At 40.0% G+C, this 16,080-nt stretch overlaps 1 protein-coding gene across 8 annotated transcripts in view; it reads left to right on the forward strand.

Moving 5' to 3' along the window:
- The window catches only part of BEND7 (BEN domain containing 7), an 88,896-nt gene that overhangs the window by 46,803 nt on the left and 26,013 nt on the right, over window positions 1-16,080 (forward strand). For 7 of the 8 annotated variants that reach the window (XM_058669460.1, XM_058669461.1, XM_058669464.1 and 4 more), the window contains one exon: window positions 5,154-5,379. In XM_058669460.1, the coding sequence (XP_058525443.1) occupies window positions 5,154-5,379 (226 nt within the window). Of the gene's footprint in view, window positions 1-5,153; window positions 5,380-6,569; window positions 7,287-16,080 lie in introns of those variants that run through there. The other variant, XM_058669467.1, reaches the window with a different exon arrangement.

Raw genomic sequence — 16,080 nt, forward strand, 5'->3', positions numbered from 1 at the left:
AGGTTAATTGACATCATCTTTCCCAAGTTCTGCCCTCTTGTTTTCTAAGGAATTGCTGCTTTCTGGCACTTGGTAGATGTGCTGTAGCACTCTTCCCTGACAGCCAAGAAATGTGAACAGGAGACAGGCCAGGAGGAGCAGGCAACAGGCAGCACTCAGCCACCTCTGCCCTTGCCTGCTGCTGGGCACTGCCTCAGCTCATCACACCACTTTTGTTTTTGTGATGGGAGTCCTTGAGCTAGAAAGAGCAGCTCAAAACATTTATCTGTAGAAAGTAGAACAGAAAACAGTGCCAGCTTCTGCATTGGAGGGTCCTTAGAAATCAGAGTGCTCTGATGGTGCCAGAGGAAGTCTCAGCCCCACACTAACACCTCCATACACTTAGTTTAGGAGTTTCAGCAGATGCTAGAAACAGCAGTTGTACCATTGTCTCCTAATGCTTAACTTCAAGGCCCCGGTAAAAATGCTATCCTAGGGCGAGTGTTTAGCCTAGCACAAAAGATGCCAATGTGGCAGATTTGAAAACCTCGGTTTGATGCCTGGGTCTGGCCCCTGATTCAAGTGTCCTGCTAATGCAGACCCTGGGAGGCAGCAAGTGATGACCCGAGGAATATTGGATTCCTGTCATCTGTGTGAGAGAGTTCCGGTTCTTGGCTGTAGCCTGGCCTCGTCCTAGCCATTGTGGGCATTTGAAGAGTGGTCCAGTGGACTGGAAGTCTCTCTTTATGTCTTGCCTCTCAATTTTGATAATTTTAAGTGTCCTCTATACCCTCTTCTGAGCCCCTTTCCTTTAAAAAATTGTTTGAAAGGTAGAGTTACACAAGAAAGAGGGAAAGAGAAAGATCTTCCATGTGCTAATTTACCCCCCGAACGACTGCAACAGCCAGAGCTGGGGAACCTGGAATCTCCCATTGGAGTGTAGACCTCAAGCACCTGGACCATCTTATGCTGCTTTCCCAGGAGCACTAACAAGGAGCTGGGTTGGATGTGGAACAGCCATGACTCCAACTGGCATCCATTTGGGATGCTGGTATCACAGGCGGTGGCTTTATCTGCTACTCCACAATGCCTGTCCCCTTTCCCCTGTCCTCTAGTAGCCAAATTCCAATACCATCACAGACTGTACACGCTCTGTACCTCTGTTAGAGTGTCCATCGTTTTCTCTTTTGCATAACACGTTTGTGTGTTATATTATCTGTAGGGCCCGCCTTTAAACTCCTCCCTACAAAAGGGGTCAGTGTTCTCAGATAGTCTGCTCCTGTTGTTATGGGAGACGTTGCCGTGTACTGAGCTGTGGCTTAATGGACATGCAAAACCACTTCCATTATATAGGGATAAAAGATCACTGACTCAGCACTAGGCATTTTGAGTGAATTCTTATGTAGTATTTGGTTTATTCTGACAAGTGTCCATTGAACACCAACTGTCTGGATACTTGCCACTCCAAGTATCAGAGTGCTCTTTCTAAGGAGAAACACTCTCAACTACGTAGATGCAGTGTGAAAGGTGCCATAAGTGTCAAGTTCATAGACAACACAGTGAGTAGGTGAAGAGAATAGCTAGTTCTGCCAGGTGGCTCATCTGGGTCAGTGTTTCTCAAGTGAGGGGGCCATGATTCATAAATGAGTCACAGAGGAAGTTCTGGGAGTCTCAGAGACCAGGTGGCTGAATTTTGAGAAGCAGTTTATTGATATCAGAATTGAGCCAAAGCTTAGGAGAGTGGAACTCATCTGGGGTGCTTCCCTTTTCTGTTTTGTGAGTTACAAGCCTCTCCATCACATTCTGCAGAATGCACTGGGCCTTTCTGAAAAACGGCTTTCAAGTGATATAGGAGCACTTAGCCAACATCTGAGATCAGTTTATTTAGAATGAAAGCTCTAAATGTAGCCCTAAGATGTAGAAAAGAAAATCTGTTTATTGGTAAAACTTTACCCTAGATCATGTCAGTAATATGCCCTCCTAATATTTCTATGTTATGTCATTGAACAAATATTTATTCAATGCCTGGTATGTGCCAGCCTTGTTCTAGGAATGAGGTATTCAGCCTTCGGCTCCATCAGCCTCTTCTGCAAACTTAACCAGCAAGAAGCAAGAGGGCGAGGGAAATCTAACAGCAGTTTTTATAGTGATATTTACCAAGCATTCAGAAACCAAACACTGAATGACAATATAAAGAGAAATAAGATGATTTTTTTGATAATCCAGACAAACCATTGATTTTTTTTTTTATTATTTAACTTCATTAATTACATTGTATTATGTGACACAGTTACATAGATACTTGGGTTTTCCCACCCCTCCCCAAACCCTCCCACCATGGTGGATTCCTCCACCTTGTTGCATAACCACAGCTCAAGTTCAGTTGAGATTTCCCCATTGCAAGCATACACCAGACATAGAGTCCAGCATCTTATTGTCCAGTCAAGTTCAACGTCTTCTTAGGTATACCCTCTCTGGTCTGAAGACAGAGCTAGCAGAGTATTATCCCAGTCAATTGAAAGCTCCATCATACCATCAGCAAAAATTTACATCATTATGGAATTAATTGCCATAGTAATGAGTAACCAACATGTTGAAAGTAAATGCGAGTTCCCAGCCACCTTCTGTGACCACCTCACCTATACTTCAATTTAGTTTATACACAACATATAACATTCAAAACATAACATGTTATACATAACATCATATCATCTTAAATTAAGGCAAACATGTGGTATTTAACCTTTTGGGATTGGCTCATTTCCCTTAGCATTATGGTTTCCAGTTTGGCCCATTTGGCCACAAAGAACTGCATTTTGTTTTTTTTAATAGCTGAGTAGTATTCCATGGAGTAGATGAACCATAGCTTTCTTATCCAATCCTCTGTTGATGGGCATTTTGGTTGCTTCCATGTTTTTGCAATTACTGATTGTGCTGCTATGAGCATAGGAGTGCATGTTGGTTTCTCATAAAACAAGTGTTCTGGATATATTCCTAGGAGTGCTATTGCTGGATCATACGGTATGTTGAATTTGAGTTGTTTGAATATTCTCCATACTGATTTCCATAGAGGCTGTACCAGCCTGCAGCCCCACCAGCAGTGGAGTAGGGATCCCTTTTCCCCGCAACCTCGCCAACAAGTGTTGTTGGTGCTTTTATTCATGTGGGCCAGTCTTACTGGCGTTAGGTGGTACCTCATTGATGTTTTAATTTGGATTTTGATTTTTTTAAAAAAATTTTTTTAAGGTTTATTCATTTTTATTGGAAAGTCAGATACACAGAGAGGAGGAGAGACAGAGAGGAAGATCTTCCGCCCGATGATTCACTCCCCAAGTGAGCCGCAACGGCCAATGCTATGCCGATCCGAAGCCAGGAGCCAGGAACCTCTTCCAGGTCTCCCATGTAGGTGCAGGGTCCCAAGGCTTTGGGCTGTCCTCAACTGCTTTCCCAGGCCACAAGCAGGGAGCTGGATGGGAAGTGGAGCTGCCGGGATTAGAACCAGCACCCATATGGGATCCTGGTGCGTTTAAGGTGAGGACTTTAGCCACTAGACCATGGCGCCGGGCCCTAAACCATTGATTTTTGAAGGTGGGCATTTGGTGGAGCAGTTGGGATGCCCTTGTCCATATCAGGGTTCAAGTCCTGGTTCTGCTCCAGACCCAAGCTTCCTGCTGATACCCACCCTAGCAGCAACAGTGATGGCTTCAGAGGCAGGGGCCCTGCTACCCATGTGAGAGACCTTGGTTGGGTTACCTGCCAACTGCCGGCTTTGACTTGACCCCGTCATTCAAACAATGGAGGTACTGAGCCCAGTCCTAACCATCATCCTAATAAAACCATGCTCTGAGCACTCTTACTTTGACAATAGTGTGTTGGACATTTTGAAAGGCAGTAAGATAAGCAAAATAGCAAAAATTTCTCCCAGTAAAGAAACTAATCCTAAATCTTCATTAGAAAATCAAAAGTGGAGTCAAGTTTGCAAAGTAACAAAAGATCTAACAAAGATCTTTCATAATTTATATAGTGTATGTGAGATGTTCTTCTTTTTTCTGATCAAGTTTACCAGATGCATTTCTTCATATTATAGTCATTATAAAGCTGTCATAACAAGCTATAAATGACTTAACACTTTATGATTAACAAACTGAATCTATTCAATAAGAATTTATTGAGTACCTATTATGTGCCAGACCCTATGCAGTATGATAGATACCATCATACCTATATGTCAGATGAGCAGTGGTAACAGGGAAGCGCTACCTTCATGGGCAGAATGGAATTAGGAAAGGCATTAGAGATAAAACAGTAGGAGCTAGGATGCAATATGAAAAAGTCAACTGTAAACTCACCTTTGGGTGCTTATGGAGGATGTGTAGTTAGTAGCTGTACCTGAATCATTGTGTAAGGGCCCCAAGTTGAGCACCAGGTAGTTGTCTTACTCCTACATCCATATCAGGAAGTCCCTGAGTGGGAAGTGCAATAGATAGTGCATGAGTTTCCTGAAGGTGCTCAGGGACATAGGTTCAAATTGTCCTCCCAGAAGTCAGGGTAGATTTCAACTGCCTGAGGAACATGCCCATCATTTTAAGTATTAGTTTGCGTAAGTTTTCGTGGGGGAGGGGAATGGTTCCACAGCTGAAAACTGGCCGAATAGAAAGAGTGGGGTATCTGTGGGGAGTAGGCACATCCTGTGTCCTTGGGCAAAATAAATGAAATGATTTACCCTATGAGAATGTGATCTGTAAGTGCTGTGCACTCAACCAACACATGTGAATTAATTCTCAGTCACGCTTTTGGTGTCTTTACGCTTTGGTTGCTTTGTTTACAAAATGAAAGTGTTTCAGCCAGAAGTTTCAAGACCTTTTTTAGCTCCAAGTTTATATGATTTTGTGATTATTCAGCCCTCTCTTTGCTATTTCTAAGAACAGGAATGCATTTTCTGTGTACTCCTCTCTATTTAAATATTAGAATTAGAGTATCTTGTTTTATGAGTTATGACTGCTCATTGCCTTTTATTCATTGTGAATACTGACACACAAAGTTAAGACTGTAGCATTTACAGGATATAGACAATTCAGCAGCTAATGATGTGTGTTTTGTTGTTGTTGCATATATGCCCAGAGTCAAATGCTTCAAATCTTGCTTTTAATAAAATATTTATGTTCTTTTGGTAGCCAGAAGTGCAACTTGCTGAAGGCTTTGATGTGTTTATGCCTAAATCTCAGCTGGACTCTATATTGTCAAACTACACTCGCTCAGGAAGCCTTCTGTTTAGAAAACTGGTGTGTGCATTTTTTGATGACAAGACTTTGGCTAACTCCTTACCCAATGGGAAGAGGAAAAGAGGACTCAATGACAACCGGAAAGGACTAGACCAAAATATTGTGGGTGCAATAAAAGGTTGGTCTGCATCATTTCATTTTATGGATTCTTTGTTGAGCTTTGTGATGAGCTGACTAGAGGCTAACTCCCTTTGCCACTGGCAGCTTCCCACTGGCATGGCTTTTGGGTCTGAGCTTTATGACTTCCCACCCTAAATCTCACTTGATTTTGTGATTTTAACATGATATTAACTTGTCAAAATAATGACTTAGAAGCCAGTTTGGTCCTCTGCAGAACCAGAATTTGTGCTTATCTAACCTTTAAGCTGATGGTGTTTTACTTCTCATTTATTTCTAAGAACTTCATCAAAATAGAATTTAAACTTAAGATTTTAGTTGTAGCTAAGAATAAGCTATGATACTTTGAAAAAGAAAGAAAAGGAAGGAAGGAAGGAAGGAAGGAAGGAAGGAAAGAAGGAAGGAAGGAAGAGTAAGATCTCTTCAAAGTACAGCAGTCATATTACCAGGCCATTGCTTTCAGAGATAATTTAAATCTACCTGAGCCCACTGGAGTCAAATCTTGTGCCACCCCACATATCCCTGATCTACTCTGTTACTTTTTGTTTGTACTCAGTTACTTTTGCAATTTGGAGTCACAGCAGCTTTACAGAGAGACAGACCACTGTGTGTCCCTGATCCTTAACTTTTTGGAACATATGTCTGTATCCAACTGCATTAGGATTACCAAACAGGCATGCGTATTAAATTATCATCATTATGTCCAGTTCCACATTTTAGACATAGCTTTAAAAATGTCCTCATTCAGTTCCTAACTTTATAAATGTCCTCATTCAGGCAAATGATAGATCTAACTTTAGGAAATGGAAGTATTTAAATATTATTATCAGAAAGAATATAAATGAAGTCTCAAATCTAAATACAACTACCATGAAAATGAAATTTTGCATCAGACCTCAATTAAAACTCGAATGACAGATAAGGATGTTCTTCACTGGTTCAGTTCTGCATTGTTTGGCTTGTGGAGTGGGACTGACTCAGAGCTCTCCTTGCCATTATCTTGCAGAATTAGTAAATGGATTTAATAGTACTTAAAGGATACTTGGAAATCTACCATTAACTTTACAAAATAATACATTTTAAAAAATGGAGTTAGCAAGCACCAGACACCCTTTGTTCATGACCAGAAATACACAAGCCCTTTATTAACAGGAAGTTTCACATGCTCCATCAGATTTTTTTTTTTTGCAGTTAAAGTGACTGTCGAGTTGTATTAAATGTAAAAAGCTGCAGAGAGATCACAATCTAAGCCATTTCTGGAAAGAATGATTCAGCCTGCAGTGATACTACAAACAGTATTACAGGGGCAGCTGTTTGGGCAGCCATTAAGTGTTCTCTTGGGATATCTGCATTCCATATTGGACTGTCTGGTTTGAGTCCCACCTGCCCTGGGTCCGTTTGGGTTTCCTGCTAATGCACACCCTGTGGCAGAAGAGAATGATTCAGATACCTGGGCCCTACTACCTATGTGGGAAATCTGGTGAGAGTTGAGGCTCCTGACTTCTGCCTGGTGCAGGTTGGCTGCTTGGAGGCATTGGGAGAGTGAACCAGCAGGAAATTTCTCTGTCTCTTTATCTTGCAAATAAGATGGATATAAAATAAAAACAAGATGCATATTTTGAAATATGGTCATTGATATAACTAGAACCTGTTGAAGTGAAGAAGGGACCTGCTGTGATTTAGTCTGTCTGGGGGCTTTTTAAAGCATGAAGATCAAGACTGCTGGTGTTTTTCTGAAAAATGGCCAGGAATTATTTTTGTTTTTTTCAGGACAGTGTACTAATATTATGATAGATGATTAGGAGTGTTACCCTAATAATAGATGGTAATGAAATAGATTATTACAAGCAGATCAATAAAGATGTATTTTACCTTTTCCAATCTAGACTGGACATCATATAAAAGTTTTAAAAAGAATATTGCCAATAGAAATAGAATATTGCAAATGCAGCCCAACTCTTTAGCAAAAAAAAAAAAAAAAAAAGGCAACAAGACCTCTGCTTTTAATACAGACTACAGCACATGACTTAAATTTTTAAAAATTAAAATTTTCATTTGCTTTTAGAATTATTTAATCTGTTGTTAAAATTTCATTAGAACAACATAATAACTTTAAAACAGAAAATCTGTTCATAGGCAACCAGTACCCTAAGTCAACCTATACTTAATATTCATTTTCTCTGTTACAGTGTTTATTCATAGGCATAGGTTGTAAATTTGGCTTGTCCTCTTGACTGCAAAAATAGTAACATGCTTATAAAAATCTCCAGTCATTAGAAAGTACAAAAACTAGCAGGCCTCTAAACTCCCGTGCTCCAGACATAGCCATTTACCTTCTTACAAAGTCTGAATACTATATTGGGTTTGTGTTTTTCTAAGAACATTCTGTCCATACTGGCCAGACAACATGTTTACCTGATTTATTCTGATAATTTCTTACAAGCTCCTTGCAAATTTTCTCTTCAGTATTTCATATTACCTGTTGAACCGGAAATAATTCAGGAAGTGCTACCCCCAGATGTGCCACATCTGTATGGTGACTGCTTCAAGCAGGGCAGGTGGGCAACAATCAATGCAGGGAAGGGTTTTCTTTAAACTGCCCCTGTCTGTCTGAAAACAGAATCCCTCCCTGTGAATTGCATGCTTAGCCAGGGAAGATGAACCCAGTATCTAATCACAGGATGGGAGCCTGGGGCTCAACACCCAGATTTTGTCATAAATTATCACCTTTTCTTCTGAGGACCCATTCATGTTTCTCCCCAGGCATTTCTCTCCCCTAAACTGCCTGCAATCCTTCTCCTCCTGTCTCCTACAAAGAGTGGATATAAACTTCTAGATCCCATTTTTCTTTCTATGGTGCTTCCACGCACATAGTGAGCTTGTATACCTTTCCTCCTATCAGTTCATTAACAGACTCAACCGACAAAGTAGAAAAGATAAAAGGAGCGTCTCCCCTCGCCTCACATACCTCACCAAGTGTCTCATACAGAATTGGGTTTCAAAATTCAATATGAGCTTAAATACAGCTCTTTTAACTCACTAATACATTTTTACTGTGCTGTATTTTTCCTACCTAATATTTATGAGAATTATCATGATTATCACATATAGGTATGTAATGATTTTTTTTGGAAGTAGCTATTATTTGCAGATCTTTTGGAATGACTATCCAGTTTTCATTGCTTTTTTTTTTTTTTTTGCTATTAGTGGGGATAAAAAGCGAAATTTATTCATCTAGTTGAGACGAAACAAAATGATTTCTTTCTACCTAATAGTGCCAAAGCTATCTATGTTCTGATTTGTGACTACCACATATGTGTGTCAGAAAATTCATGAGAAAATGGTACTAAAGGAAATACTTCTTTGGGCTCAGACTTTTTTTTAAATTCATGGATACATTTTTGTCATAACATAGATTTTCTGTGAACTTCTTGAAAACCTTTTGTACTTGGAAAAGATTTTTGTAAATATTAAATGTTCAGTTTTCCTACCCATCAATAAAAGTCAATTGGAAAAGTCTCATCACCTAGGAACATATGAAGACTGGTTAATTTTATAAAATCCCAGGAGTAAAAGTAACAATTGGAACTCAATTTTGTTTCAAACAAAGATGACTAGATTGGTTAAAACAGTAATGACAATAAAGATATATAAAAACTTGTAAAATGCTTATAAATTAAAACTTAAAATACATTTATTGTGGAGATTAACAAACTTTTTACAGTGATAATTAATATTCCTCAAGAATAGTATCCTGAAAATAAATGTGATGCTATTTATAAAGATATTTTTCATATAAGCTGTTTTATGGTGACTGACAATAGTATTTCATTAAAAATTTATTGGCAAGTATGACTCAAGGTGTTGCATCTGATGAAGGGATCTCTAATTAAAACACTCACCTGAGCACTTAAGAGTTTTACTATTGGAAGAAGCAACTGCAGTCTTTAAGAGGAGCCTAAGCTTTTGGTACTAGGGTGAAGCTTAGTATCTTGGATTTGATTTAGAATTGATTTTATAGCCAGAGAAGAGTGGAGGTTAGTGCTCATGTATGCTCCACATCTATCACGCTGTACCTGCTGAGGGAGAGGGTCTTCCACCCACTGACTCACTTCACAAATGGCCGCAATGGCCAGAGCCAAGCTGATCTGAAGCTGGGAGCCAGGAGCTTCTTCCAGGTCTCCTACGTGGGTGTAGGGTCCTAAGGACTTACACATTCCTTCACTGCTTTCCCAGGCCAAAAGCAGAGCGCTGGATGGGAAATGGAGCAGCCAGGACACGAACTGGCACCCATATGGGATGCTGGGGCACAGGACAAAGGATTAGCATGCTGTGCCACTGCACCAGCCCCAGAAAGTATCATTTCAATAAAGCAATTTTTAAAATTCCAGCTATGATTTTTTAAAATTTAGTTTCATAGTGGCTAGTTGAGAAAGTTTTATTACTGCCAAACTATTGTGTAGTGTTGAATCATTTTTTTGCATTCACATAAGAACTTTTCTGAAAGGGACCACTTATTGGTTGGTGGTACTCCTGAAAGTATGCTTCTTCCATGAATATCTAACCACAGTTGGCTGTCACCCTTTCATGAGCTCTGCAGAAACGAGCACCAATCCCCTTCCTGTTTGCTGACACATGACTTTGCACTAATATGATTGGAGGTGGTGTTCACATCTAATTTTTTATTCATTTCTTGATAGCTGTTTGTGTTCAGAGCCCCTTTATTAGAGCAATGCTGAAAAAAATCAGCTTATATTTAATGCCCCCAAAAGTTGATGATTTTATTTCCATTTAGAGGCAGTAGTTCCATAGCTGTGAGAAATTAAGTAACGAACTTAAAACAGCCAGTAAGTGAAGGATTCAAGAGTTAGCCTCAGGCCTCTCTGACTCCAGAGCATTCCTCTGTCAGACTGATCATTTTCCTTCTAAAATGAACAATTAGAAAGAGAGTGTCCCACCTTTAAAGTCTTTTTTGTATTTTGTTCTATTTTAAAGTTTAGTATTTTGCATCCTTTATAAATTGCAATAGAAAGGTGACTATCCTGATCATTTAAGAGACTGGTCAGTTGTTTACTCAAAACATAGTCACAGTGCATTTCGGTTGAAGAGTAGCTATTCCTCGGCTCATTTACTACCTTTCAGGGAAGGTCTTTTCTTGAAGCCAGTAAGAATCAGTCCTATCAGACACAGGAGGAAAATAGGAATGTGATGGCTTCCATAGGATCAGAAAGAGCTCTGAGACATGGAGCTGCAAGAAAAGAGCTTGAGAAGAAATATCATGTATGGTTTATCTTTCAAAGCTGTATGTAAATTAAATTCTCATTTAACTGTTTGGTAGTTGGGACTAATTGATAAACAGTTTACTTCAAGAATAGTTTTGGAAGATGAATAATCATGTTAATTTATCCATTCATCTTTTTATATACAAGATCTGCATAAAATAGGATATACTGCATAATAATAACTATATAATTACAGCAGGAACAGAATCTGTCTCTTGGCTATGTTCATAACCATCATCTCGTCTTCGTTTGTACTTTCCCACTTTTACAGCGGCTCAGTGACAAATAGAACATGCTGATGCTCAGCGGTTCTGTATGTGTTTCTCTATATTTTCAACCCCTTTTGTATTGGTTCTTATATTTTACTGTGCATCAGAATTTTTTAGGATGTTGGTTCCCAATTCAGATTTCTGGTCTTAGTCTTGGCTGTTGGTCTAGTGAGTACAGGCAAGTCCCAGAAATCTGAGTTTTGAACAAGCAACCACAGGTGATTCTGATGTCGGCTGTTTTCAGACCTCTGTGGAGAAACAGAGCGCCTGATTGTAACAGCCATGGTGTCTGTCAACAACAACAGCCTAGTCAGTAAACGAGTCTTCTTCAGCTGCTCCTGTGAAGAAGGCAGTTTTCTCAGTGCTGTTATGCATCTCTCCTGGAACAATTGGGAAGACAGTCCTGTGTCAGTAGTCCTCATTCTTTTGAGTCTCTGAGGTTTAAATGTATTTATTTGTGGAATATCACACAAGGACCATGCCTTTGGACATGCCTGCAATGCCTCACCACAATATGAGTAAATAAATCTTTGCTTACTTCACCAAGGTGGAAGAGAGTTGTTTCAACAACAGATACTGTCTAGTTTTCCATATGGCCTTGTTACAGCAGTCTTGAAGAAAACATTGTCCCCAATCTTGGCAAGCTCTTGACCAAAGTCTCCTTTGTTACATATTTGAAATCTTGTTCAACCAACCCTCTTTCACCCAGCTATGTGGTCCAGCTGACCTGATTTTCACTCCTGTCTGGATCCTGGATAAGTCACCAGAAGCCCAAAATCTTTGTATTCTTTTTACTAACCCCGTAAACATCAGCAGGCATGAAATTTCTGCTCACAACCAACAGATGCTTTTATTGCCCACCCACTGTAAGCCTGGAATGTGGGTCATGGCCCCTGATCCAAGGAATGTGCATTTTGAGGGAAGTACAGACATGGTCAACAACGACCTGTAATAGACCCAGACTCCAAGACAGAATAAATGTCAGATCTCATTCCCCAGCTGGGAGAAGGAAGCACAGATGTAGATGCCACTAACAGAAAGCCTGATAGAATAGGTGGCGTCTGAACTAGGCCTCGAACTGTGAGACATACATCAAATATAAAGAGGATGGAAAAAGCTAACTGTAAAATATGTTTACTGAAACTTAAATTTGAGAAAACATTGTGAAGGCTCTTCTACTCATTAAAACCTAGTAGATCTTGGATCCTCGGCAACTTGCTTATCAAAGAGTTTAAGCTTTGTGAATTTACTGCCAATAGTGCCACTGAAATGAACTCAAATATAGTTTACCCCTCAAAGGTTTTCAGCTAGAGTTGTGCCTTTTTAAAGCTGCTGCTTAAAATTCCCTAGGCCCCATCCCAGATCTGACAAATCAGAATCATTAAAAGAAGGACCATAATGAGCATAGTGTCCGTATCTGCTTATTCATTCGTCCTCCATAAAGTCAAAAATTTCTTCTTCCTCACAACTACAGATCCATCTGTTGCCTATAAATGGAGCAAACAGAAATTAGTAGGAAGACAGTTAAAATATTTGTTGATCATTCTTCTGCCTTTCACTTAAAATTTAGAAACCAGCTATGAATTACTTTGCAAAGATTTTACTTAACTCTCAGTTACAAAATTTGCCTTTTAATACACTGTTAGAGTTTACAAAAACAGCCTCCCATCGAGAGAGAGATTTCTGTAGCATCAATAGGATTCCCTACAGCATTCCTGTGCACTGGACAACATTTGGGCACCATTATATATTACGATGACAGTTCCCAGCAGACGAAAGTAAAGCAGCTTGAAGAAGAACACCTTGCTGATCTGAATGATGGTTCCATGTGGGCCAGCTGTGGCCCTGAACGTAGAAAGCATGTTTTCTGTGTAGCCAAGCTCCTTTTTATTTACCCCCTACCCTGAATTATTGGCCTGATCTGAGCTGCTTGCTAGCATCCTAACATAATGCCACATCCACACATTTTCTGTGTTCTTATAGTGAAGCAGAATTGTGTAATAAGGGTGGAATTGGTCAAGTTACATGCCTTATAGCCCTTCTCCTGAACCTGCAATTGGTACCAGTAATCCAGTAACTGTTTCAATTCAATTCTGTAAATGGATATTGACTATCTCAAACAGGTATGCATCAAAACTGAGAGACACAGGAGTTGGTGTTTGCTAGTATTTCTACATGCAGAGTGAACAAGCAAAAAAAATTATGAGGTACAAAAGAAATTCTTAGTAGATAAGATATAAACTTCATTTTAAAATCATTACATATTTTTTATAATACACACTTTCCATAAACTTTCTTTTTTTTTTTTTTTTTTTAAAGATTTATTTTATTTTTATTACAAAGTCAGATATACTGAGAGGAGGAGAGAGAGAGAGGAAGTGGAGCTGCCGGGATTAGAACCAGCGGCCATATGGGATCAAGGCAAGGACCTTAGCCACTAGGCCAAGCTGCCGAGCCCTCCATAAACTTTCTAAAGACTGATGCATTCCTGAATTTCCAATTTTTTTACAACAAAATGAACTTTTAGTTTGTTTGTACATGAACTTTTTGAAGTACCCATGTATTTGTCATCATTATGTATTGATGGCAAACCCATAAACTAAAGGTGTATGTAGGCTTATAATAAGGAAACTCTTTAAAAATCCATACTTCCATTGAATTGAATAGGATTTTGTTATTGATTGTGGCTGCCTGTAAGCTATCTTTGTATAAGAGTAAGCATGACTGCATTTGTCATCTTAAAAGCACTCTTAGCAAAGACTCTGCCTTTTGGAAGTAGCCAAGTCTTCCCACTTACTACTGCCCAGTCATGTGTTCTGTGAAATTGACTGTGTGTCCAGGTTGAGGGTTTTTTGTACCCTTCTCTGGGTTAGATTCTGACACACATCTCCATAGTCACTCAGCATCATTTCAACTCTGTCTTGACTATAGAGTAAAGCCAGTATTTGTGAAGCATCTCCCTCTCTATACTTGTTCATTATCCCGTGTACCATTCTGAATTATCTGAGCCAGAAGCAACCATGTAGGGGTAAATTCCAGCAAGAAATGAGAACAGAAGCCAGGAGCAAATGAGCTACCTAACAGTAGGGACTCAAGATGTTGCAGCTTGTCTCAGGACTCAGACCAGGCCTGTTTCTGGGGAGACAGATAGGATCCTTTATAGCCACGGGACAGTCACCTAGAAGGGGAGCCAGGCCTAAATATTAGCATCTTCTTGTTGCCATGTTGTTTTTAATGGAGGTAGCAACATTTTACTGTACCGCGTTGGAAAGTTCAAAATCATCTTTAATGCCTTTTTGTGTGTGTGTGACTGATCCCACCTGATTTTCCAGCCCTGTCCATTCTTCTTGTCCTTTCTTGTCCGTTGCTCTTCAGCTTCTCCAGCTATATACCACCTTGGGTTTGCAGTACTGTAACAACAGAAATGAAAAAGCTTGACATTTCCTCCTTGTCCCTCCTTTCCAATGCATACCAAAAAGAAGAGCCAAGAAACACTTGTAAAATCAAATTTCACATTTTAAGTTTTCTACTTCCTTTTTGCCTGTTAAATCAAGTTCACGATTTCCCAGATTCCCCATGATTTGATTTTTCTCTCCACACAGCCACACTGCCCAGTATTTGCTGCCAGGGGAGTAAGTACTGTGTCTTGGGTATCACACTTACTCATTTTGCAGTTTGTGTTCTCTTGTTCTCAAGGGCTACAGTACTCTTCCTCCACCACCACACTCCACTCCCCACTTCTCTTTCTCTAGAGAAATGTGATTCCTTCTTCCCGGCCAGTCCCAATCTCCTCCCATGACCATGAGAGTCTCCAGCTGCCCTAAACACACTGATCCCCCTTTTCTGTAAGTCCTGTAGCACCTCCTACCATTATCTGCTCTTGTGGTAAATCTTAACCCTTGGCTTGGTTACTGACAGTATCTGGAGACGATGATTAACTGCATGGCTTATTACCCAGACTGGCACACTTGTGAGAGTATAGCTGTTGCTGTCTAATCTCACGGGGAAAACAAGTGTTTTAAACATGAACCGTCCTAGGAAAATCAGGATTTGTAGTCATCCTGTTTATGCTTGTCTTCCCAACAAGACTGTGTACTCCTATGGAAAGAGATTGTGTTTGATGCTTGATTTGTGTGTTCTTTAGCATGTGCAACATTGCTGCTTAACATAGCTTGTTGGTCAGTTAATATAAGAAGGAAGGAAGGAGGGAGAGAATCTGACAGTCAAGTTTTATCACCCCTGAAAAAGGTGATTTCTTAAAAATCAAAACAAGACTCCACCATGTTGAATGATTCAGGAGCAGGATAACAACTCCACAGGATGGGAAGGGCAGCTGAAATGTGAGCACGAAAATGAGAGCAACAGCAACTGAGATGATGGAAATCATCAAGGCTGGTACACCACAAACATCAAGGTGATCCCAAGTATAAAGCTAAGTTTGTGCTCAACAAGAGCTTTGAGAGCAATAATTACTGTTACATTATCAAAAAGCAACCCCTACAATACGTACCATGGAAGACAGAGTATGTCATACTTAAGTTCAGGCTAAAAAACAATCATCTTCAAAAGGCAGCATATAATTCATCATGAGATTTGGATTTTAAATAAATCCGATAGTAGAATCCACAGTCATGTCCGAAATGCCATTCGTTACTTTTACTGTGCCAACACGTCTTGATAAATCAGTATAGCATTCATCATCAAAGCAACCTGGTGCCTCCAAGACAAAGTATCAAGTAAAACTGAAAACTTCATTGCTAACCTCAGTACATGAACCCCAAATTTTCCTGAAACAGATCTCAGAGAAGAGCTGCCATCATGTGAGAAAGAATAGGGAATGATACCCTACCTCGGAGGCATCTACCCTCTTTCCCAGTTTCCCAGTGTCTGTTGTGCAGCAGCCAATGGGAATGGTGGCCAGCATGTGGAAACGTGTGTCTGATCCTGGGGCTGAGAGCCCGCCACTACTACCACTGACTTCCCAGCTCACTACTGCCTGTTCTCCCAGCCTTGTGTACCTTTGAAACTGCTGGTGGGATGGTGTGTGAACCTCTGGGATGTGTGTCAAAGCTCATTTTGGCCCCAGAAGTATCACTTCCAGGGTTGCTGGCTCCATTATGAACTCACTACCTCACACGGAATGACTGGAAG

Source organism: Ochotona princeps, chromosome 10 (genome assembly GCF_030435755.1).
Source record: "Ochotona princeps isolate mOchPri1 chromosome 10, mOchPri1.hap1, whole genome shotgun sequence".
Classification (NCBI taxonomy): domain Eukaryota; kingdom Metazoa; phylum Chordata; class Mammalia; order Lagomorpha; family Ochotonidae; genus Ochotona; species Ochotona princeps.